Below are 24745 nucleotides of genomic sequence, written 5' to 3'. Positions count from 1 at the left end.
GAGTAATGACATTATGAGAAATGACATAGTTTGTGTAAGTTTTATTTTTATTTACTTGGGTGATTTTCACCCTGCACACTTTTCTCTTACAAAGTAGTTTTTAATGTTGAAAATCTGCCACCAAGATCAGGTTATGGATAGCTAACTGTATTTCAGAATCCTAATTCAAGGGTAGCTATAAAGTGAAAGGTTACTTTAAGTATAAAATATTGAGAAATAGGAAGAAATAATCTATTTTCTTTAATTACAAATAATTAATTTAAATCTTCAATCCAAGAGTGTTCATAACATTTAGAGCGTGTACTTAGAGGAAAGAATTTTAGGTTGTATCTATTCTGGAGAATTCTTGTCAGTAATATTTGTGCATTTTGATACCAATAACTTTTAGAGTGGAACTACATGTATCTTTTTTCCTTATAACTTTATTAAAGTTACTTTAAGATTTAAGCCCATTTAATTACAGAATTGTAACTTCAATCAATGCTGTTGGCTTTATAACATGTTATTAAAGTGGCAAATAGAAAGATAAATTTGTCTTATTTAGAGAACCACGTGGGTGTGTAATAAACACGCCAGAATTGTGAGAACCAGCGGTCGCCAACCTTTCGGACCTCACGGATCACCAGTTGTCCACGGACCACCAGTTGGTGACCGCTGGTAGGAACTGCATCGAGCAGACGGCCCAGTATGAGACTGTTTGCACTGAGCCATGTGCTATTTCTTTCTTCTTCTTTTTTTTAAGTTTTTCATTTTTTAATATATTTTATTGATTTTTTACAGAGAGGAAGGGAGAGGGATAGAGAGTTAGAAACATCGATGAGAGAGAAACATTGATCAGCTGCCTCCTGCACACCCCATACTGGGTCTGCCCGCAATCAAGGTACATGACTATGACTGGAATTGAACCCGGGACCCTTCAGTCCGCAGGCCGACGCTCTATCCACTGAGCCAAACCGGGTAGAGCGTCATGCGCTATTTCAACCTCCAGGCCAGGGGCTGGGACCCAGGGAGGTAAAATGTAGTGCTCCATGAATTAAAGAATTTGAGTCAAGTCTAATCCAAACCAAATCAAACCAAAAGCATGGCCTTTACTCACTTTGCCCTTCACAGCAGGAAACAGATTGCTGCAGAGTCCTCTAGCTTTGGCTGCTCCGATCCAAAGGGGTTCATTACACCCAGAGACACTGAAAAGGAGACGCCTGCCAGAGGCTGATGTGGTACAAGAGGGAGCCAAGCCAGAATGGCAGATCCCCCAACCAGCACAGGAATGTCCACGACGGGTGTGTGTGTGTGTGTGTGTGTGTGTGTGTGTGTGTGTGTGTGTATGCGCGCGCGGTGATGGGAGCACCAATGCTGGGTGGAATCTGTCTGCCTCGGGGAGATGGGAGCCAGCGCTGAGATCTGCGTCTGCCTTCGGGGAGATGGGGGGAGATGGGGGGAGATGGGGGAGATGGGGGGGAGAGGGGAGATGCGGGGGAGGGGGGCGATGGGGGAGATGGGAGCCAGCGCTGAGATCTGTGTCTACCTTCGGGGAGATGGGGGAGATGGGGGGATAGGGGAGATGGGGGGATAGGGGGGAAGGGGGAGGTGGGGGGGAGGGGGGAGATGGGACCCAGCGCTGAGATCTGTGTCTGTCCTCGGGTAGATGGAGATGGGGGGGATGGGGGGATGGGGGAGATGGGAGATGGGGGGGGGGATGGGGGAGATGGGAGTTAGCGCTGAGATCTATGTCTGCCCTCGGGGAGATGGGAGATGGGGGGGAGATGGGAGATGGGGGAGATGGGGGAGATGGGAGATGGGGGGGAGATGGGAGCCAGCTCTGAGATCTGTGTCTGCCGTCGGGGAAATGGGGGAAGATGGGGGAGATGGGAGATGGGGGGGGATGGGGGGGATGGGAGCCAGTGCTGAGATGCTGAGATGTGTGTCTGCTGTCAGGATCCGCCCTGACCGCTCTGCTGGTGGGTGGGTCCCAGTCTCCCCACCAGACTCCACCCGCTGGTGGGCCGGTGGCTGTAGTTTTGCTGTTTGCTGCTGTGGACTGTTTCAGGTGGAAACAGGCTTGTAACAGAAATAGCTGCGGGACAGAATGGACATCTGGACTCATTACACTAGGAACTGTGAGCGTCAGGGTGTTGGTCCGTGTTGTGCAGAGGGAAAAAACAAGAGGCAACGGAACAGCCTTTTATGATTTGCTGCTTTAAAGAAAATGGAGATCCTAGGGGTTAGTAATAGAAATCATCCCCATGGGCTTATTACTCTAGTAGTATGTGAAATGTGTTATAAGTTATATTTTAAATCATTTTTTAAAATTGAAGTTTTAACTTGTTTATTCTGGGCTCCCAAGAAGAGTTGCAGTATGATCAAAGTGAAAAACATTTAAAACAATAATACAGATGGCACGGTGACGAACCCAGAGTGCATGGCGGTGTTTTACTGATGGCACACAGCATGCGACGTGACACGCATCCCGTGAGACTTGGACATCTGCTTCCCGGGACCTGGAAAAGCCCGAGGCCCTGCCGGACGCGGCCCTGCAGGCGCAGCTCTGCCGCTTCGGGGAGGCGCCTGGCTTGTGTTGGCGGTGACGACGTCCCGAGAGCTGAATTTCCGCGCTGGCTTTGCAAGGCAGCCTGGCTCTGAAGGCTGCGGGCCGGCGTCACGTTCCTGTCTGACACGTGTGGGGCCAGAGGCTGTGTCCTTGGTGACAGTGTGCGGCTTCATAGAGGCTGTTAGGGAGATGAGCTGCCTGCGTGCCACTGTCAGTCAGGTCCTCCCCTTCCGGCTGCTGCGCGTCTTCTTCCCAGCAGCACTTTTGGGCAGGCGGGTTCCAGCTGCATCTCAAGTTCACGGACTTACTGTTGTGAAGCCGCTGCTGCCCGGGGGTTGGGGGGTGGGGGGGCGGGGCCTCCCCTTCATTCCTGGTCCTCCCACTCACTCTATCCTCAGCGCTTTCCACCAGCTGACTTCCCGACTTCCTTTTCCCCGTTGTGTGTCTGCAGTAGAGCAGGGACACCACAGGGCAGGGGTTTCTGTGGTCCCTTCCGTGCTCCTGGCCCTGGGACATTGCCAGACGGAGTGGTTGGTGGAGGGTGGCCCTTCCCCGGAGGTGAGGAGGGAAGAGGCAGGGTGTGCTGGGGGCATGAAGGCAGAGTCCCAGGGACAGAGCCCAGGACCCACAGGGCCCCTGAGGACAGGCCGGGCCGAGGGGCGTTCCCAAGGAAGCAGAAGTCGGGGGACAGTTCCCTGTTGGTGACGTGCAGTGTGAGCAGTGACAGTGCCTTCTCCAGACCCCGCAGAGGAGCCCTCTGTGCCTCCTGCCCAGGGCCACGCACACGGCAGCCCGTGCACAGTGGAAGTGAGGCAGGAGCACTGACGGAATTAGCGAGCCTTTGTGTGCGTAGCCGATGGTGTGCAGGTAACTTAGAGGCACCGCAGTGAGCAGGGATTACTTTTTGTTTAAGTTCAAAACCTTCACAGTTCTTTCAATGTAATTTATTTAAATTCAATGTAATTTATTTAAAAATGTTGTAGGCTTTGAACTTAATAATTCAATGCAGTTTTGTTAGGTACTATTTTTACCTTCATGATAAAAACTTAGTGTATCACTTTTGGTAGCAGTTACTTTCCTGCTTGGTTCTAACCTTTTTTAAAGCCTGGTCCTCCGAAGCTTCATTAACTCCTTCTTCTTAGGGGCACCCAAGACATGCTCGTTCCATTTTCCCTGTCAGGTTGCAATGCCTTTGCATCCTGAAGAAGAAAGGACTTTCAGAAAGACACATGGCCCTTCCGTGGCCCGGGCGGGCGGCCTGCAGCATTGTGTCCTCAGTCCTGAGCCCGCTGTGCACAGGGGGTCGAGCTGCCTGGCGCTTTTAGGCGATGTCCAGGTTTGGGGAGGTGATGTCCAGGTTTGGGAGGCGATGTCCAGGTTTGGGAGGTGATGTCCAGGTTTGGGAGGCGATGTCCAGGTTTGGGAGGCGATGTCCAGGTTTGGGAGGCGATGTCCAGGTTTGGGAGGCGATGTCCAGGTTTGGGGAGGCGATGGCCAGGTTTGGGGAGGTGATGTCCAGGTTGGGGAGGCGATGTCCAGGTTGGGGAGGCGATGTCCAGGTTGGGGAGGCGATGTCCAGGTTTGGGGAGGCGATGGCCAGGTTTGGGGAGGCGATGGCCAGGTTTGGGGAGGCGATGTCCAGGTTGGGGAGGCGATGTCCAGGTTGGGGAGGCGATGTCCAGGTTGGGGAGGCGATGTCCAGGTTGGGGAGGCGATGTCCAGGTTGGGGAGGTGTGTGTGCTGCTCTAGAGTACTGGGCCCTCTCAGAGCACCTCCCAGCTTCCTGGGCAGAGAGCTTGCTGGCTGGTCGTCACTTACCTGACGTCTTTCTCCTAACACCCTTACCTGTCAGGAAGCTGAGGTCAGATTTCATCTCATGTCCTCCCCTCACTTTCATCTCAATGCTACGGTTCTACGCCAGCAATGGGTATATTAGGAATCCTGTGTACTGTGGGGTCTGCCACGGAGTGCCAGTACCTCAGATTTGCCGACTCTGGGCCCTGGTCGGTTGTGTGTGGACACAGACAGCAGCATTGCTGTGGGAGCGGCCCTCCTTTGGTAATACTGTGACAGAGGAAAGCGTTGAGTAATCCCTGACGTCCTGAGCGCACAGAAAAGAATGTCGATCCTGCTGGTAAAACTAGTTAAATGGCTTCTTTCTAGTAAGATATCAGCGTTTGGGTCTAAGGGTCTGAAACGGAGGAATTCCTTGTTACAGTTCATTCAGTTTTTAGGGTCATATAATCACTTTCTAGACAATAAAATGTGGCCCAAACAGATTATTTGTTGCAAGTGAGAAGATGTGGCTGAAGAGATGTCAGCTAATGGGGAATACTTGGAGTAAAGAGCTATAGAATGTATTTGAGTCAGGTGTCATGTAGTCTCTGAAATTCAGGGAGAGATCACTCTATATAATTGCCCCAAATTTGTTAGCAGAAGATGCATTTCATACACACGAGCTCCTTGTTCAGCCACAGCCTGCTTGGATAACAGTATTCTCGATAGTAACATGTATCCTATCTAATAAAAGAGTAATATGCAAATTAACCATCACTACGCTACACCCACAAGCCACGCCCACCAGCCAATCAGGAGCTAGTATGCAAACTAACCCAACCAAGATGGCTGTGGCCATGGAGTGAGCAGGAGGCTTGGGTTTCCCCGGCAATGGAGGAAGCCAAGCTTTCCGCACACCCTGGCAGACCCAGGCCTCCACTCAAGGCTACTAAGTTTCAATTATAGAAGATAAATAAATCCCAGATACCAGGGCCTCCACTTGGGTCACCAGGGGGCATGGCCGGCCGGCAAACCACCACAGGTCCCTCGCCCAGGCTGCCACACGCCCCAAGGGAACCCCCACCCTGATCCGGGACACCCTTCAGGGCAAACCAGCTGGCCCCCACCCATGCACCAGGCCTCTATTCTATCTAATAAAAGAGTAATATGCAAATTGACTGTCACTCCAACACACAAGATGGCTGCCCCCATGTGGTCAAAGATGGCTGCCCCCATGTGGACACAAGATGGCCACCACAAGATGGCCAGCAGGGGAGGGCAGTTGTGAGGGACCAGGCCTGCAAGGGAGGGCAGTTTGGGGCGATCAAGCCTGCAGGAAGGGCAGTTGGGGGAGACTCAGGCCTGCAGGGGAGAGCACTTGGGGGAGACCAGGCCTGCAGGGGAGGGCAGTTAGGGGTGACCAGGCCTACAGGGGAGCAGTTAGCCATCAATCAGGCTGGCAAGGGAGTGGTTAGGGGTGATCAGGCTGGCAGGCAGAAGCGGTTAGGGGCAATCAGGAAGGCAGGCAGGTGAGCAGTTGGGAGCCAGCAGTCCTGGATTGTGAGAGGGATGTCCCAGATTGGAGAGGGTGCAGGCTGGGCTGAGGGACACACACCCCCGTGCACAAATTTCGTGCACCGGGCTTCTAGTAAATAAGTTTGAAAAATTATCCAGGATAAGGTGTATCAGTAACTTATCTAAAGTAGAAAAAAGCCAAATGGCTACTTTAATTGTACACTTGTTTCAAATTTTCTATCTTGCATGTCATCATTTATAATGAAAGTATATTTACATTTTCAAAATTGTGCTGGATGTTGAAAGTTTTATGTTCCTTACTTAGCCATATATTTGTGGCTATGTCAGAAGTAAGTAGAAACTCTTATTGTAACAAATATTAGCATTCAAATGGAGTAGAAGTAGAGCTGCTGAGTGTATGGGTTGTCTGTCTCCTCTGGAGAGGAGCAGTGTCTGTCTGTCCTGCCGAAGGTGCTGTGGGGAGCTAAGATCCAGGCTTCCGTTTTCACACGCTCTAGGGTCTCCTCCCCCGGGCTCTGTGCGGGGCAGCACCTGGTGCTCGCTGGCTGAGGGGACGGAGCCTGTTCTCTCGGAGTTATTGGGAGCCTTGGGACTTAACAACAGAATTGTTTGCCTGAATGATTCAAAGTAATTAAAAGTACTTGAGTGACCTCCCACTCTTGGTTGTAGAGATCACCTTGGTCAGTTTAAAGTACAAAGTATAATCAAAACTTTACTTAGATTTTCGAATCAACTTTTTTTGGTTATAAGCTAAATTAAAGAGTTAAATAAGAAAATAATCTGTTTATTCTGGAGGTATCTACTTCCAAATATGAGACTAAGTTTAGGGCACTGCTCCACTTAGGGCTACCTTCCTATTGCTTCATGGTTTTGGGTTGTTTACATACCAGGCTGGAGACTTACCTTTGTTTTAAGAAATGCAACGTTGTATATTTTAAATTAAATGGTTAGTGTCTGCTCTTGAACACATGAATGTCAGTCAGGGCTGTCTTTGTATTAAGAAAATGTATAAGGTCAGATCAGTTATTGAAGAAATGCTGGGCTTTGGGAAACTTACCTTGGAAGCAAAATATGAAAATATTTTCAATAGCACACTAGTTTTTCAGCTTCAGAGTGAAGCTGGGGAAAGTTGCCTTCAGCTATTCGTTTTCCTGCATCCAAAGAGACGGGTGGAGTAGGATCAAAAATACTTATTTGATCAAAGTTATTGGCTCAGAAGTCATTCTTACCAACGTGAGGAAGATGAAAGGCATTGTTTTTACTGCACGCTAGTAACAGCGTAATTTTGAACTAATTGGTGTTGAACTGCCAATCACCTGGGGGAATGCAAATAGATACTCTTACAGGTTCCTTTGAGGTAGTGAAGTCTTGTGTCGAGGCTGGAAGGAAAACAGAATAATACCGTTAAATTGACCTTAAATGAGCTGCCTTGTGGTTGTCTTGGAGAATCCCTTTTTATTTTTCCTGGCTAGCCCAAACAGGTTTTGTCTACCAATTTGACTTATTGACTAGACGATGCTGACGGTGAACGTTCCGAATCGTTTTGAAGTGAAGTGGTGGTGATAGAATTCTGCAGGCTATCGTGGCGATTTCGTTGGTGCGACTTGAGTGTGCCATTCCAGGGCTTGTTTGCAGTTGTCATGGTTCCTCCCAGCAGCCATCCTGTCCTCTGGTCACTTACCGCGGAGCATTCTGCCCGACAAAAGGTGGCTGTGCCCACGGGGATGGCGATGGTGCAGGGAAGGGTGGGTGGCTTTGAGATCTGTTATTCCAGATGAAGCTAGTCATTTCATGAAAGCACCATTTCTCTGAGGACAGTTAGAATGTCTTCTTGATTTTTGTGTGCAGGTCAGTATTTATTAACTGCCTACTGTGTACCTCGTATGTATTACCCTAAACAAACATACAGCATTTCAGAATACCACTTTCACGATTTTACTTGGAAAAACAGCACACTGGTTGGTCTAGGCATTTGTATTGAGGTTGGTAGACACCATGCCCGCCAAGTAGTGTCTCGCTTAATTTCAAAGTGGCAGCAGCCCCGTCTGTCAGGAGGGCTCCAGGGCATGTCCAGCCCTGTCTCGCCCAGTCCTGAGGGGCTCAGGCCAAACCCTGGGAGCTTCCTGACGGCTCTCACCTCCCACCACACTTTCCAGTCCAGCCCACCAGCGCCCGCAGCAAGCTAGCCTAGGTCGGAGCGTCTGCCCACTGGTGGTCAGTGCATGTCATAGCGACTGGTCGAGCGGTCAAACTCCCAGTGGAACTCGCAATCAAGGGGACAATTTGCGTATTAGGCTTTTATTATATAGGATTATAATATTTGGGGGGAAGTAACCTTTAAATATCTCCTATATGTCAGTGCTCACACCCTTTGACTCAGCAGAGTGTGTTTTGGGAATCTGCGCTACAGAAATAACAAACCAGAATGACCTGGCTGTGCCTGTAGATGTGTGCACCGCAGCATTGTTTGTATGCAAACCATCGGAGGACTTGACTTCATAAGTGGAATAATCTTGAATAAAGCTGAAGGATGTCCACACCCTGGAATAATACGTATTCAGCTGTTAAGGACTTGTCACTGTCAATGTGGACGCATCATTGACTAGGAAAGCAAGTGGAAAAATAATGCATCTGATTCAACCCATTCTTATAAACCCCATGCAAGACATATGTGAGTGTGTGAATACGCACCTGAATATGAAGAAAGGCGTGGGCGCGTCAGCCACACGGTCAGCTGTTGTCACTGTAGGAAGGTGGGATGGAGAAGAGATCTTGATTTTCTTTTAGTTTATAATAAGCACATACTTTTATAATTAATAAAAATTAATAATAGGTCCATTAAGAATTTTACCAAAGTAATACATTTTCTAGGAAACATTTAGTGTTTCATCAAGAATTTGGACGTTTTAAGTGGTTAAAAAAATGGATGTCCTTTTCTGTGAATCACAGCAGCATTGTTTTCATTCTCTATAATCAGCATTTGCAATGGGTTATTTTTATATTTTAATTGAATGTGAGGGCCACCTGTTCTGTACTCCTAGGGGTTCTGTTGTTTTACTTCTGTGTTTGTTTTCCACAGGACTGTCTTCGTCAGTGGACTACAATGTAATGGAGCTGGAACAAGAACTTGAAAATGTAAAGATTTTTAAGACAAAATTAGGTACATTTTTTCCCTTGACTTGATTTCTTATTAAAGTCTTTCCTGTAGTCTGAAATATTAAAAAAAAGTATGAAATCTTTAGTTTATGTTACAAGCTTTCAATCTGTCCAAGCCATTTGGGGAGAGGATAAGCAGGCATCAACTCACTTTTTGTTTTGTTTTTTTATGTTTACAAAATGAATTTTCAAAACAAACTGATGTTTAAAGGTGTCGTTCTATTGTCTTTTCGCTTGCACTATTCCTGACAAGTAATCATCTGTCATCTCTATCTTTTATTGTGTCTTTATTTTTTTTAGAACAATTGATTTAGAACAATTTTATTGTAATGTGCCTTTGAGTAATTTTATTTATGTTTCTTATCCTCTGGGTTCATTGATTTTTTTGACCTGGGAAATTGTAATTGTCATCTCATGTGGAAACTTTTTGCCATTACTTTTCCAAGTGTTTTTCCTTCTCTCTGTGCCTCCCTCTCCAAGGACTCCAATTCCATGTGCAATAGCTCTCGCAAAGTTGCCCCTAACTCAAGGGTGTTCCCTCATTTTTCATGTTTTCTCTTTCCTCTGTATGTTTCATTTCAGGTAGTTTGTATTGCTATGTCTTCATGTTTACTAATTTTTTTCCTCTGAGTGTCTAGTCTGCCTTTAATCCCACCTATTTTTTTTTTTCTCAGACACTGCAATTTTTATCTCTTGAAGTTCTGTTTAGGCCTGTTTAATATCTTCCATATGTCTAATTAGCATCTTTAATTTGATATCCACCTTTTTGAAAATATGGAATACAGTTTTAATAATACTTTTAATATTTTTGTCTGCTAATTCTAACATCTATGTTTATTCTAGAAGAGTTTCAATTGATTGACTTACTGTATTTTTGTGCCTGTTTGCATGCATGGCAACTTTGGATACTAGCTACTGTGAATCTTACATTGTTAGTGCTAATGTTTTTGTGTTCCTGTAATTGAGGAACTTTGTTTTGGGATGCAGTGAAGTTACTTATAAACAGTTTGATATTATCAGGTCTTGCCTTGAAGACTTGTTAGGCTGGGCCAGAATGACATTTCGTCTTCCGTGGTCGGCAAACTGCGGCTCGCGAGCCACATGCGGCTCTTTGGCCCTTTGAGTGTGGCTCTTCCACAAAATACCATGGCCTGGGCGAGTCTATTTTGAAGAAGTGGCATTAGAAGAAGTTTAAGTTTAAAAAATTTGGCTCTCAAAAGAAATTTCAATTGTTGTACTGTTGATATTTGGCTCTGTTGACTAGTAATAGTTCCCCGCTACTGACGCAAGACCCTTCTAAGCATTCTACCCAGTGTCCCAGTGTCTTGAGGGAACAGGATGATTCTTGACCCTTCGTGATTGTTGGATGATGTTCCTTTCACTCATTTTGGGTGTTTCCTTCATCAGCCGTGGGTGCTTTCCTCACATTTCCTCCGTTACCCTGCTCCAGTCCTTGGGGTGTTCTCTGTGCAACAGTCTCTTCTCTGGCACTTGCTCTGCAAAATCCCGCTGACTTGGTCTCTGCAGACCCCATTGTATGTTCTCAGCTCGGGGAATGGAGTGGGCTCTGCCTGGGTTCCCCCTGCCTGCACCAGGCCTGCCGGGAAGTCTCCCCAGACAGTGAGCTGGGACAGACACAGGGCTGGCAGGGTTTGTTCCCCATCTTTCAGGGCCATAGCCCTTCAGTGATCAGATGTCCCAGGCTTGGAAACTGTTGTTTTCATATACATGTATTTTTTGGTCTTTAAAATGTTTCAGGCTGGACAGTAACTCTGGTCCCTGTTGATACTCTGTCTTCAGAAGGGCAAGTCGAATATTATGTTGTTGAAAATCATATATGCCGTTCAGTCATTTTCATTTCATAAACATCATTACATTGCCGCAGGTTATTTTCTTCATCCTGCTGTTGATGGATGTTTGATGTGTTTCCAGTCTTGTGTTAATGTGAATACTATTGGTATAGACATTCTTCTACATATCTCTTGGTACAAGTGAAATCATAGGATCACTGGGTGTTTCTGTACAACGTTTTCCGATAACACCAAACTTTCCCAGGTAGTTGTGTTACTTTGTATTCCTGCGAGGGACCAGAAGGCTCCCTGTTGCCCCCATCCTTGCCAACAGTCCACAGGGCTGGGCTTCTCCATTTGTACCATTTCAGGGCATCTGACTTGGTGTTTCAGCTTGCATGACCCTGATTTGTGTTTCCAGTGTTCAATTAGCTTCTGCTGAAAAAACATTTGTAAGTATTTCATTCAGTGCTGGTTTGCTGGCAACAAATTCTTTCAGTTTTTGTTTATCTGAAAACATTTTTACTTTGCTTTCTTCTTTGTGGGGCATTTACACGGAATTTGAACTCTTATTGGGTAATTTTCATCCTTGTAAAGATGCCATCCAAAGTTGTCTCTGTGCCCTTGGGGAGGGCTGCTAAGATTTCCTTTTGTCTTTGTCTTTCTACTGATCTTCCTTCACTTCTTTTCAGCTGTTGTAACTGCCATCAAAATGATCACACTCTTATCTTTAGTTACAATAATTTTCAGTTCTAGAAATTCCATTTGATTATTTTTCTAGATTCAATTTGTGACATTTGCCATCTCATCATTTGTCTTATTGAGCATATTAATCAGTTATTTTAAGGCCACTTCCTGGTAAGTCCAGTATCTGGATCAGCTGCAAGTGTTTCTGTTCTTTTTCCTTTGTTCTATCTCCTGATAATATTTGATTAAACGCTAGACATTTTTTATGTGTCAGTGTAGAAACATGGTTGATATTTTCTTCTTTTGGAAAGGATTTATTTTAGCTTCTGGTAGGCAGTTAGAGAGGGACACATCCCTTTCATCTGAGAGAGTTTGAGACTGGGTTTTGGTCTTTACTAGGCTGGTCTAGTTCCAGTTTGGTATTGCTCCTAGAATATAGCTTTTCCGTGGTCCTGAAAGCTGGTTGTTTTGTTGTTAACTATCATGCTGTCTTCTTCATGAACCTTGAACTCTAGTTTAACCTTTCAAGAAACATGAGCCCGATGGAGCCCAGCTTGGCTTCTCCGCCCCGAGCTGCACCCTCTGTCCATCCCCTCAGCGCTGAGCCTTGCAGGGGCAGTGGCTGCACCAGCTCTCCTTCCTCTCTCCTCTTCTCTGTGATCCTAGCCTCTCAAGTGCTGGCGGCCTCAGTCGCCCCAAACTTCAATTTTTGTCTCCTTGGCTCTGCTGAGTTTGCTGGAAGCTTTGCTTTAGGAAAGTGGGTTTTTCACCCACTGATTTCTGCTTATTTCTCAGCCTTGTGGTTCCATGCAGTTTCCTCTGGAAAATGTGGGGGAAGGAGTGTGCATTCATTTCGCAGAACACTGGCCCCAGTGTTGATGGTCATGATAATTCTGATACCTTCCTACAGATTTTTAATAAAATCAGTTTGCTCCACCTTCTCCAGTTGTTTATGGCCGGGACAGTTGTGGCGTGAGGTAGCCCCTTGCAGCCCAAAGTGGAAGTTTGCTCTCAGCCTCTAGAAACGGGAGTGATGACTTTGGGATGTGAGAGTAGAGGGGATTTTCACTCCTGTTACTTTAGTCATTCAAATCTGTATCAATATGTAAGTCCATGTCAAATACAAATATTTCTATATTTTCAGAGTAAGCTATAAATTACCAATTTATTTCATTGGCAATTGAAATTCCTTTAAAGAGCTAAAATTTAAGCATCACAGGACTAAGTTGTTTAATGTAGCAAACTAACTCTAAATTTCTGATTTTTATGGTTTGTGGAGGAAAAGTAAAATTATTTGTGTGTTTTAAAAAAGAATGCATTCTGGTTATAGTAGTAAGGAATAAAAATGGGAATGTGGAGAGGATTTTGGGCCATTTCTGAAATCTTTTGTTGTGTTGTTTCTCCTACTAGAGAGGCGGAAGAAGGCATCAGCTTGGGAAAGAAATTTGGTGTATCCTGCGGTCATGGTTCTCCTTCTCATTGAGACGGTAGGAATTGATTTGCCTGGATGCATAAAGCAAATTATTTTATATTTACTGTTTGAAAATGGCAACTCCCTCAGCGAAGTGCAGGTAAACTAGTTTTCTTATCAGTAAGATTAAAATGCATCAATGCCTCTATGTGCAAAAATATGATAGAACCAAAACAGAAATGAATAGTAATTTTTTAAAAGTCCTCAAGCTTATCTATTTCTTCGTGAAAGCAGGAAATTCATTCTTTGTTTCATTGAAAATGCAGAGCAGAGGAGGTACAGGAGACACTGTCAGGCTCACGGGAGGCTGAGAGCGGGAGTTGGAGCCAGTTCTGATGGATTGTAACTATTTCTAAGTGGTGGGGGAGGGGGATCGGGGTTTGGATTTCCAGTGGGTGAGATCAGTGAATAAGTGGATCTGTGTTATTAGCATTTGTCACAAGTTTTGAAATGATAATAATTTACAGAATGTTTTAGAATTTATCCTGGGGTTTTGTAGGCAGTCTAATGACTTTCGGGTTATATGTAGATTTTTTGTTTGGACTTCTTTTCCTCTCCTCTGAAGCATACACCTGGTTGGCCACTTAGATGTTAATATGTATGTATTGGCAAATGTCTTTGAAATGTAGAACTGACAATTGACTTTTTGTGTCGTAGTCCATCTCGGTCATCCTGGTGGCTTGTAATATCCTTTGCCTGTTGGTTGATGAAACAGCAATGCCAAAGGGAACGAGGGTAAAGTAGAATGTTTAACACGGCTTTCTTTTGCAAAAGTATTCTGCATAAGCCAATTAAAACAGTCACCTTTCTGTATGCATATACTTTAAGTTGTGTGAATTTCTTTATGCAAGGAGCCTTCATAAACAGCATTTGTAAACTACTAGAGGCCCGATGCATGAAATTCGTGTGAGCGGCTCCGCCCTCGCAGCTGCAGCGGCTGCCTCGGCCCTGGCAGCCCCCGCTTCGTCTGGAAGGTTGTCCAGAAGGCCATCCGGGAGGTCGTTCGGCTGTCCGGTCTAATTAGCATATTGTGCTTTTATTATTATGGATTATTATTATAGATGGTTTTGTTTCTGGTATCTTTCTTTGGATTGGCTGGGCCTTTTATCAAAAATCAGATACACTTCATATCAGAGTTTATCTTTGTTTTACTGAAATTCATTACTTGTGATTCTTTTAAAAAAATGTACACTCTGAAATAGTGACATATGAAGAATTTATTAAATGGATCCATTGGGTTTGTGAGAGATGCAACTGTGTGGTTGACGGGAGTCCGGCTGCAGGAGAGTCCACACTTTATGATACTGAGTCGAAATGTTCAGTTACTGGTGAGAGTCAGAGGTATATCTTTTTATGAGTTAACTTAGTTTTCTCTCTTGTTAACAGACTGATGATTTTATTAAATTCTGTCAATTAGCCAGTTTGAATATATTTTCCATCAAGAAGGTAGTTACCACTAAAAATTCATATTTGGCATCGTTTTTTCTAGGTGTCTCTAAACTTTTACATAAAATAACATTTAAGTTTTGACATTTATTATATTTTTCCAAGTTAGCCACTTTCCCATTCCCCATAAAAATGACTTAAAAACTTTGACTTTTAATGCCCTTCTCTCTCTGATACACTTGTTCTCTCATAGAGAAAAGCCATTGTCTATCTTAATTCCTTCCCTTTGGTCTATGATGAAGAGACCCTGTTCTTCCCAAAGCTCATTCATTCATCCCTAGTTCTTGATTTAGAGCCCCTCACACCATTCCAGGACTTGGTGCCATCTGTCCCTGCCATGTCTCTCCACAGCGGGAGCCACCAGCAGGCTCCAGGTGCCTCATCCCACTGAAAGCAGCAGCAGCAGCCAGCCTCCTCTTCCACAGTCTGGGCTTTGTCTTTTGTTCACTCCCAGTCCCACTGATAAGAGCAAGAAGTCACCTCCTGTGTTGACTTCTAGCTACTTTTTAACCCATTCTTACATGTTATCCACTAAGTAAATCTTACGTCATAGTAGAGAGGGACTTGTACCTGGTAGGCTCCTTGCATGATTGTGTAAATAAATCAGGTCACCTTAATCCTACCTGTGTAGGCCTCTGAAGACAGGGAATAGTTCCAAAATGTTTTTCATCACAGTTGTTGGGGAGGAAAAATTTTTCCTTCTACCCTTCTAGGTTCTTTTGTCTAAGAATTAAATTGACAAGAGACAGAAAAACAGGAGAAAATAAAATTTAATTATATAAGTACATAAGGAGACCCCATAGAATGAGACTCAAGAAATGATCAAAGCAGGGAGTATGTATACCATTCGTAGACAAAGAAACAGTTACTTATGAAGATCGCACAAAACAGAGTTTGTGTTTGGGTTAGGGACTTAACTGAAGAAGTAACAAAGCTTGTTTGTATAGACTTCCAGTCCTGAGCGCCCCCTCTCTGGCACAGGGAGCTTTGCTCCTCGTGCGGGGGAACAGCAGGCCGGAGTGTGCTTCCTGTGCTGGGGGCTCTCCAGCAACTGATCTGAAATGATCACCGTGCCGCCGTGGCCTATGTTGGGGCGGCCTGCGAGTCCCAGTGCAGTCAGTATGCTCCCTACGCCTAAGTTAGAAGGTATAGAGAATAGTTATTATTTCTTGGTTTATTTTTTTTTCTTAGTGTGACTATGCATTTTATTTTATCCTGATATTTCTCTTAGATATAATAGAAGCTGATAGTAAATAGGTCATTCATATTCATATAGTTCCTTTAATTAGTAAGCTGTGAAAATATTGTTCCTACTTCATTAAGAAATAATTTTTTCCTGTCTGGTCTCATTGACAAATACTACTTTTCTGTTTGTTTTCTTAAGTCCTAGATAAAGATAGTTTTTGAGAATAGGTACAATGTTTAGTAAAAAATTTACAGCATTACATTTTTAAAAATCTGGGTTTATTAAGTTATATCTTTTAAAACTCCGAGTTTCCAAGGAAGATTTGGGGAAAGGACATTTCTAAGGGCTAGAAACGGTATGCACATTCACCTTCTTTCTGTGCTTAGCTTACTTTTGACATATTTTAATTGTATAATTTTTATATGTTGTCTCAGAGTTTGGATAATTACATATTTTATCCCTATTGTACTGTTATTGAAAGGTTAGCATGGAAGGTTAGCATGGTGGTCTGTCTGGGAAGGCTAAATAGCCACCTCTGAGAGTGATTAAAGACAATTGAATTTATTTAAGAAAAGGGCTGCACAGCACAGAACCAAGGGGGCATTGGGGCGACGATGGCAGCCTCAAGAGCTGGAGTGTCATCCTTGCACATAGTCACGGGCGGGACACTTGTCATCAGTGGATTTGGGGGCTGAGTCGGTGGGCTTGGAATGTGGGTGGAATGCATGTGTGTGATCAGGTGCCTTCAGTTCCTTGTATGGTCTGACTCCTGGTGTCTCGAATCTTTTTCCTGGTCTTTGTCTGGGGGGTGGGGGGGAGGGCGGGAAGGGGATTGGCCATTAAGGATTGTATTGCCCTTGTTAACGTAAGAAACATTCAAATCTGTAAAGAATTTTTGTGAGTTTATTTGAGCCAAACTGTTGACAATTGCCAGGAAGCAGAATCTCAGTGGATTGAGATAATGCTCCTGAGAATGGCAGTTTTTTACAAATTACCTCAGAGGAGGAGATGTAAGTGGATTACATGAAATCCACTGGTGATTAGGGAGGTGGGAGAAAACAAAGCGGGGAAGCCTCTGGGATTGGGAAAAAAGTAAAATGATAGATACTTACCTACCATGATCACGAAGGTGGTTTTCCCAGGGCAAGGCTTACCCATTGCACTACGGAGGTGCGGACCCCTGCGATTTCCCCAAAAAACAGAAAGCAAAATGATAGACACATGCTTCTTTTGCATAGGTGGGTACAGGATCGTTAACAGTCAACAATTAACCTGGTAACAATAATGAGGGAATTTTTGGTCTCCACCCTGGTGCATTAGTTGTGCCCTAAGGGGTCCCCAAAAAGGGAAGTTACAAGTTACCCTGACATTCCACAGGGATGTTATCATAGATGCAAAAGGACAATAGGCTCAGTAAAGATGAAAGTTGATCTTTGTCAGGGAAGATACCGGCCTAGGACACGACTGCCCACTATAAACTGCTTTTTAATTTAAAAAAGATTTAATTTCAGGCCATCCTTTCTGGTTACTGTAAGTCCCTGCACACAGTCCTTCCCTGACTAGTCAGGTTAGCATGTGGCCCCTTTTCATCCACACCCTGTAGTCCTAACAGTTATATTTTTAAAAGTTTTCTTCCAAGCACATTGAAGAATTAACAAAATAATCATATTATTTTGATAAGTAACTTAAATTTGAAATAAATCAAATGTTTCGAGCCTGTTAAAATTGTTAACATGTGGTTGAGTTAGTTGATGAACTCCGTCTAATGTCACATTTTATTAGACCGAGTTCCTAATTTCAGCTGTCTTATATTTGTGAAACAACAGTTTTAGGGAAACCAAATATAATAGTGTCATTGAATTCTGAAAAGTGTTTTTCCCCCCCAGGGGCCTGGGATAGGAAATGCCTCGCTCTCTGCTTTTGGTTTTGTGGGAGCGGCACTTGAAATCATTTTGATTTTGTATCCTTTCTTTCACTGGAGCTCTGTCTGTTAACAGGCTTTCTGTCCAGTTTTCCGGGACAGTGGTAATTCACTAAGACACTGGCCCCGGAGGAAAACAAGACATTCTTCCCCAGGCTCTCACTCCAAGTGGCTTTTGGTTTTGTTTGGAGTTTCCTTTGGGCCCTCAGACGTGGAGACTACTGAGAGCGAAGGCAGCGCACATTCTTTGGAGGTGTTTTCCTTGACTCTCACAGCTATCTGATGGTGTCCTCTGTCGTCGGTTTCTATAGCCTCCGCTTTTTTGGAGACTTTATTCCCAAGAAGGATGACACGACCATGACAAAGGTAAGCTGCAGTCTCAGGCGACTGTGCCTCCCCTTTGCCTTGCAAGCCAACCGAGTGCTTCACTCAGTCCTCGCCCTGCGCTTCCTCTGCACAGAGGCGTTTGTAAATTGCGCAAACAAACAGGAAGGCTCCGGCGGGAGCTGCCAGTGTGCCCTGTGCGGCTTGGACGGCGTCCATTCACTTGTAAATGCGGGGGAGCCGAGCTTGTTAGCTGGCACAGAGGCTCTGAAAAGACGCTTTTCCTCCAAAGAAAATGCTCCGCTAATGAGTCACTTGGGCTGTGCTGACTGCACTTCAGGGAGCTCTTTGAGATCTGAAGAACCTCTGTTGCTACAAGTAGTGGAGACAAAGTGTTTCAAATTTGAATAATTAAAGCAAGACGGAAGAGGCCTATTCAGAAACATTTTGCAATCTGAGGCAGATTTGACTTCCTACAATATGTCCTTGGCTTCGGAATGGCACAGGCTGTGGCACAATGGCTGCTGCTCTGTAAAATGTTCCCACCGGCTGAAATGAGGGGCAACTACAGGAGCTGCGGGCTTCTTTAATTTTACTAAATTTCCATATTGTTGACCTGTTTTAAGAGGGAACTTATTTCCTATTCATCTATCGATGTATCTAACACACTGTGAGTTTCTGAGACTCTGAGCTTAAGTGATCACAGGTCTAATCAGCGTTTCCAGCTCTTATTTATTATGAAAGAACTAGAGGCCCGATGCACGAAATTTGTGCAAGAGCAGGCCTTCCTTTCCCTGGCTGCTGGCACCAGCTTCCTTCTGGCACCCGGGACCCGGGCTTCCCTCGAAACCCTGGCTTTGTCCAGAAGGTCATCCGGAAGGACATCTGGTCTAATTAGCATATTACGCTTTTATTATTATAGGTAAGCATAGGGTACATTGAAAATGAATGACTAGAATGTATGTGTTTTGGATTTTGAGCTTTTTGATATTAAAATGTTATATCAACATATTAGAAGTAGACCTTATATAAATTGTGAGCAGTAGTTGGCTTTAAAAACAGAGATATTAAATGCATTAATTATTTAAAAAATATATTCTTATTGATTTCAGAGAGGAAGGGAGAGGGAGAGAAAAATTGAAACATCAATGATGAGACAGAATCATTGATTCCTGGCCCCTATATACCCCACACTGGGGATTGAGCCCATAACCAGGGTATGTGCCCTGACCGGGAATCACATGACCTCCAGGTTCCTAGGTTGATGCTCAACCACTGGGCCAGGCTGGCCGGGCTAGGCATTAATTCTTTTTTACTTGACAAGCAAGCCGTTTTGAAATTGGCAGCATCAATCAATGATCTAAAATGCATTGTCTGAGGTGTAAAGTAACTTAAGTGTTCTGTAGCTTTATATTTGTGCCACGCACTACCAAGATTTTCTAGAACTTACAGATAGGACGTTAACTGTCTATAGGCAATTTCTTCCTATTTTTAAATTCTATAGTGAAGAGTGTGATTAAGAAGTTAGCAAGGTACAGTAGACACCTGGAGTGAACAGCATCCCAGAGGTGATGGGTTCCATTTATCATCCCGTTGCGTGACCACCCGCTGCTCTCGTGTCTCCTGGCAGATCATTGGGAACTGCGTGTCGCTCCTGGTCCTGAGCTCCGCTCTGCCTGTGATGTCCAGAACCCTGGGTGAGTCCAAGAGGGATGTTCCACTCCACTCCACTCCTTAAATCCAGTTTCTAAAGATCATCCTTCGAGATACACCACTACCCCCTGCTTTACACTTTTACCCCTGTACTTCATTATTTAGGGCTACCCCAGAAAGCGCTTTTATCAAATGAAGGCCACTTACTTTTTTAAATCCTAGTAATATGTCTTCTCAAAACAGTGGACTTTTTTGTTCACTGACTAGTTAAGCTTTTGAGTCTCTAGTAAGGAAACGGATTTTTATTTTAAAAAATGCTTAATGATTAGAAAATATTAAACTAATTTTTCTTAATATGAAATGTTTTAAAACATAATTGTGTTTTAAAAAATTGAAAATCTGTCAGCCTTATTTTAAGCTGCTTTGTGCCATGAAGTGGGCATAAAGGCAGCGAGGTCTCGGAAAACCACCGGGACTTAAAGGGCAGTCCTTAGTGTAAGGATCTCACGTGCCTGTCATTCACCAAGTTTTCCTGTTCACAGGATTTTGATTCTCTAAAAGCAAAGCGCCCCACATTGTTCTAGTGGCTGGGAAGTCTTCCTGTGGCCCCTCCCCTGTAAGCCCTGCGGACTCGGGGCTCAGGCCTGGGCTGAATGTTGCTCAGTGTTCAGGAGGAGGTCCGCTTTCTAGACTTAGGGTTTGACCTGAGAGTGTTCGCCAGCGATTAGGAAACATCCCATCGTTCAACCTCAGCAACTTGCTCACAACAAAAATGACAAGTCCGAGCTGCTTTTGTTTCAGCTCATATATCACATCATCATTTATTCAAGACGCACCCATCAGGATGCGGGCAATGCCAGAAAGCAGGCATATCCTCGTCTCTAATTCTCACAGGAATTTCGTGTTTTAATAAGGAGTGAAATCTCTGATGAATGGAGAGGGACCACTCTCCACAGACTGACACAGAGCTCGCTCACTCCTCACCCTTTTGTGTTTGCTTACAGGGCTTGTTATTGTTTTGACATCTGCTTATGGTGTGCTAATCTTGAAAATGCCAAAAATATGCACTTTCATTACTTGATTTGTAGCTAAATGTCATATGTATCATGACAGTTCAACAAATAATTCTGTGACATTACAGCTACCCTACCATTTGGTCACTTGTGAAAACTGCTGTGCTCTGTTATTTAAAATTGTTCATAGCAGTACTAGTATATGCTTATTTACGAAAGAAAATTACATGCTGAGTATAGTTTTAATACAAAGAAAACAAATTAATGGCAAAATTTGCTTTTTTGAAGATCAACACATTAAATTCCTGAGTAGTTTGCCATAGAGATAAATAAAAAGGAGAAAAGGAAAGATGGAACAATTAAAAGGCAGCTAACAAATGCCTGGACCCAGCTGTCCAAACAGGATTAATGGCGTGCATTAGGCGCAGTGGTCACGTGCTCCGCCCGGCACAGCACGCACGCACTACCTGTTATGCCAGTGGCACTGAATAGATGAAAAGGAGTAAGTGCACTGAACAGATTCATAGAGGCTTTTCACAGCGTTAAAAAAGCAAATTTCTAGACAAAAAGAATAAGCTTTATTTAGTATTATGGGAAATGCAAACTTGGGAGTTACTTTGTAATTCCTCTGTTAACTCTTTAGAAGTGAGTCTTTGATTTTAAGAAGATAAAATATAGGGAATTGTCACGACTATTATCCTACTGTATAACGGGACTTTGATTTACTGGCTGAGAAGCTTATCAGACCAGAATAGAGGGTGTGCTTAAGCACGGATTCCAGGCTGTGGCGTCTCCTCTGTCTCATGCCTCCCGCAGGGAGAGCCTGACCCCAGGAACGCAGCCCGCGGCAGCCCGCCACGCGCAGTTAAACAGAAGCGAAGTACCAAGGCGCCTCGTCACCTCCATTACGTGCAGCTCTTCTCTTAGTTTAATAGTTTTAAGTGATGATTATAAATTGAAAATATATTGAATCCTGTATAAAAAATTAATTGGTGTTCTGGGAGGTTTTTTCTTTTAAATTTGCCAACTGCTACTGTTGCTGCCTGTTAGGCATAAACTGTAGCTTTAGACGTACATGTCTGGTGTGACATGACACTTTTATTTAAAAATTCCTTTGAAACAGCTTCTTACATTTGAATATGGAAAACTGCACTAATTGAAAATTAGTGCTAATTATGCTAATTTAAAATGACCACTAAGTAGATGTTATAAGCATATCACTTGCCACAAGGTCTGTGAGAAAAATTTTGACCTTGTATTTTCAGTCAAATATAATTAATATAGATGATAGTTTTGTTACTTATAGGAAACACAAAACTTCGGTGCTTAACATTGTTTATTTGAACTCTTTAAACCCTTTGCAAGTGAGTAGTGACACTCCAGGAGCTGGTGAGCAAACATGGCTGGCTGCGTGGTCAGACTTCAGGTTTGAAGAATCCAACATCTGGGGGACTTGGTGTCCAGATATTTAGTAAACAAAGGACGCTCAAGGTGATTAGAGGAGATGGTTGACAGGTGAAATTAGAACTGGATCAGGCCTAATAAATGACCTATGGATGCCAGAGTTTTCTATAATAAAATATTTTAAAGGTAGCAGAGCATTTTGTAAGAACAGATTTTGTCTGGTTGCTGACATGTTCTTTTTTAAGCATATATATATATGCTTAAAAGGAGTAAGTATAAATACATATATTTATTTGATTTCAGAGAGGAAATATATATATATTTTATTGAAAATATATATATTTTATTGATTTCAGAGAGGAAGGGGGAGAGGGAGAGAGAGAGAGAGAGAGAGAGAGAGAGAGAGAGAGAGAGAGAGAGAGAAATCATCAATGATGAGAGAGAATCCTTGATCCGCTGCCTCCTGCATGCCTCCTACTGGGGATCGAGCCTGCAACCCCAGCATGTGCCCTGACTGGGAATCTAACCATGACCTCCTAATTCATGGGTCGACGCTCAACCACTGAGCCACACCAGCCGGGCTGACATGTTCTTTATTATGCTTAATCAAGAAACAACGGAAGGATTGACTTTTTTTTGCATTATTTATTTGAAATCTCCTTTAACCAGAAAATTTTTCTCAACTGTAACCAAAAGACCTTGTAGTACTTCTACTAATTTCTGTTTTAAAATTATTTTCTTCATTCTGAGGTTCTTGGACTTATTAGTGATGCAGGATCCAAGTGCAGATTTAAAAAATATGCTTGTGGTATGAACACAGAAACTTGTACCCTTTGAACCAGCTGGTTATTTGTGTTCTGTGCCCGTATTTCTCATCCTGCAGTAGAGCAAGTGCACTATTCACTTTTGTTCTTTGATGAAGGAATCCTGTTTCATTTCTGTCCTTTTCGGAGAGGTTTTCTTTCGGGGTTTTGTAAATATACTCCTCATTTTTACCCTGGGCCTTCTTTCCCTCTCCAGTTCTCAGTGTGAAATAGAAGTATAAGTTAACATATATACCCCTAATTATAACTTTGATATAGAAATAATTTCAAACCTCATATTGAAAATTTCTCAGCAAAAAAATGTGTATATGATTCAGTCATGGTCAGTTATTTTGTAGAAAATAATAAATGAGTGGTACTGATGAACTTTTTAAAAAATTGTATTGATTTCAGAGAAGAAGGGAGAGAGAGAGAGAAACATCAATGATGAGAGAGAATCAATGATTGGTTGCATCCTGTATACCCCCTACTGGGGATCGAGCCCGCAACCTGGGCATGTGCCCTTGACCAGAATCAAACCTGGGATCCTTCAGTCCTCAGGCCGACACTCTATCCACTGAGCCAAACCAGCAAGGGTACTGATGAACTTCTGATTGATTACTAATGTCCTCATGTCTGAACAATCAGTTTGTATATCTAGTTAGGATTTTTAATAAAGAGAAGTATTCTGAGTCAAATGTCTAAGAGTTTGGAAAGTAACCAAGGCTCACGCTGCACGCCCTCATTCCCGGCACCTTGTCATGTTCTGACATTGTCTTAGTTTCAGGGCTCACAGTCTTGCCCAAGAAAATGTCAAGGCCACACATTATCCAAATAACTTAGCCATCTGTTGACACACAACCAAATACCTTAACTTTTAGTTTGTTATAAAATATTTTTCATATGAAAATAAATCCAGTTAGGATCATTTTGCTGGAAGAAGCCTTAAGATACAGTTTTAGAATGTTAAAAATTAAAACTAGACTGTGAACTATAGTGAGGGACTAATTTGTACTAAGAATCAAGAGTGCTAACCTGGCTGAGAATATAACAAGACACTGCGTACTGTCAGCCCTGAGACTGGTGAGCAGCGGTGGTGGGAGCAGGCAGGACGGTGAACGCACTTCCACTGCTAACAACTTTAGGTGCAGCTTTTGTTTCTATGTTAGTGTCAGACTTGCTTTATGGACCAGAACATGGTCTGTGTTCTATGTACACATGAAAAGAAGATGTGTTCTGATACTAACTGGATAGTGTCCTGTGAATGTCAGGTCAGTTTGGTTGATATGTCACACAATTTCGGTGTCCTTGCTGATTTTCTAGCTACTTGTTTTATCAGTTATTGAGGAAGGGTTCTGAAATCTAATAATTGCGGATTTGTTTATTTCTTTCTATACCTCTGTTAGTTTTTGTTTCATCTGTTTTGAAGCTCTGGTATTATTATATAAATACTAGAGGCCCAGTGCACGAATTTGTGCATGGGTGAGGTCCAGCCGCCTGCCCCGATTGGGGCCGATTGGGCTGGGCTGGCCGGGCAGAGGGGCTCCCCACCCCCTGTCGAACTCCTGGTTGAACTCTCAGTTGAATTCCTGGTCGAGGGGACAATTTGCATATTAGCCTTTTATTATATAGGATTTAGGATTGTTATGTCCTTTTGATGAATTGACTCTTTTATAATTATGATAATGATGGTGACATTCTTTATCCCTGGCAATATTCTCTGCTCTGCTCTGAAATCTACTTTGTGAGACATTAATATAGCCTTTTTATCGTTTTTTAATTAGGGTTAACATTGTATAATTTTTTCTATTCTTATACATTCAACCTGTTGGTGTCTTTGTATTTAAATAGTTCGGTTTTCTTCTGTCAATAATATATAGCTGGGTCTTGCTATTTAGTCCAATCTCTCAACCTTTGTCTTTGAATTTGGATATGGTTGTTATAATTATTTTTTTCTTCAAAAAATTGATTGATTTGAGGGAGAGAGAGAGAGAGAAAGAGAGGAAGAGAGAGGGAGATATAGAAATGTCA

At 43.5% G+C, this 24745-nt stretch overlaps 1 protein-coding gene across 7 annotated transcripts in view; it reads left to right on the top strand.

Annotated features, from left to right (window-relative positions):
• The window catches only part of LMBR1 (limb development membrane protein 1), a 120795-nt gene that overhangs the window by 79168 nt on the left and 16882 nt on the right, over positions 1-24745 (top strand). For 3 of the 7 annotated variants that reach the window (XM_028132550.2, XM_028132541.2, XM_008156453.3), the window contains 6 exons: positions 8940-9020; positions 12904-12980; positions 13622-13699; positions 17483-17556; positions 17793-17883; positions 19472-19538. In XM_028132550.2, coding sequence (XP_027988351.1) covers positions 8940-9020; positions 12904-12980; positions 13622-13699; positions 17483-17556; positions 17793-17883; positions 19472-19538 — 468 coding nt within the window. The remainder of the gene's footprint in view (positions 1-8939; positions 9021-12903; positions 12981-13621; positions 13700-17482; positions 17557-17792; positions 17884-19471; positions 19539-24745) is intronic. The other 4 variants (XM_028132538.2, XM_028132544.2, XM_028132545.2 and 1 more) reach the window with 4 other exon arrangements.

The sequence above is a fragment of the Eptesicus fuscus genome, chromosome 14 (genome assembly GCF_027574615.1).
Source record: "Eptesicus fuscus isolate TK198812 chromosome 14, DD_ASM_mEF_20220401, whole genome shotgun sequence".
NCBI lineage: Eukaryota > Metazoa > Chordata > Mammalia > Chiroptera > Vespertilionidae > Eptesicus > Eptesicus fuscus.
This window is presented reverse-complemented; position numbering and strand designations above follow the sequence as displayed.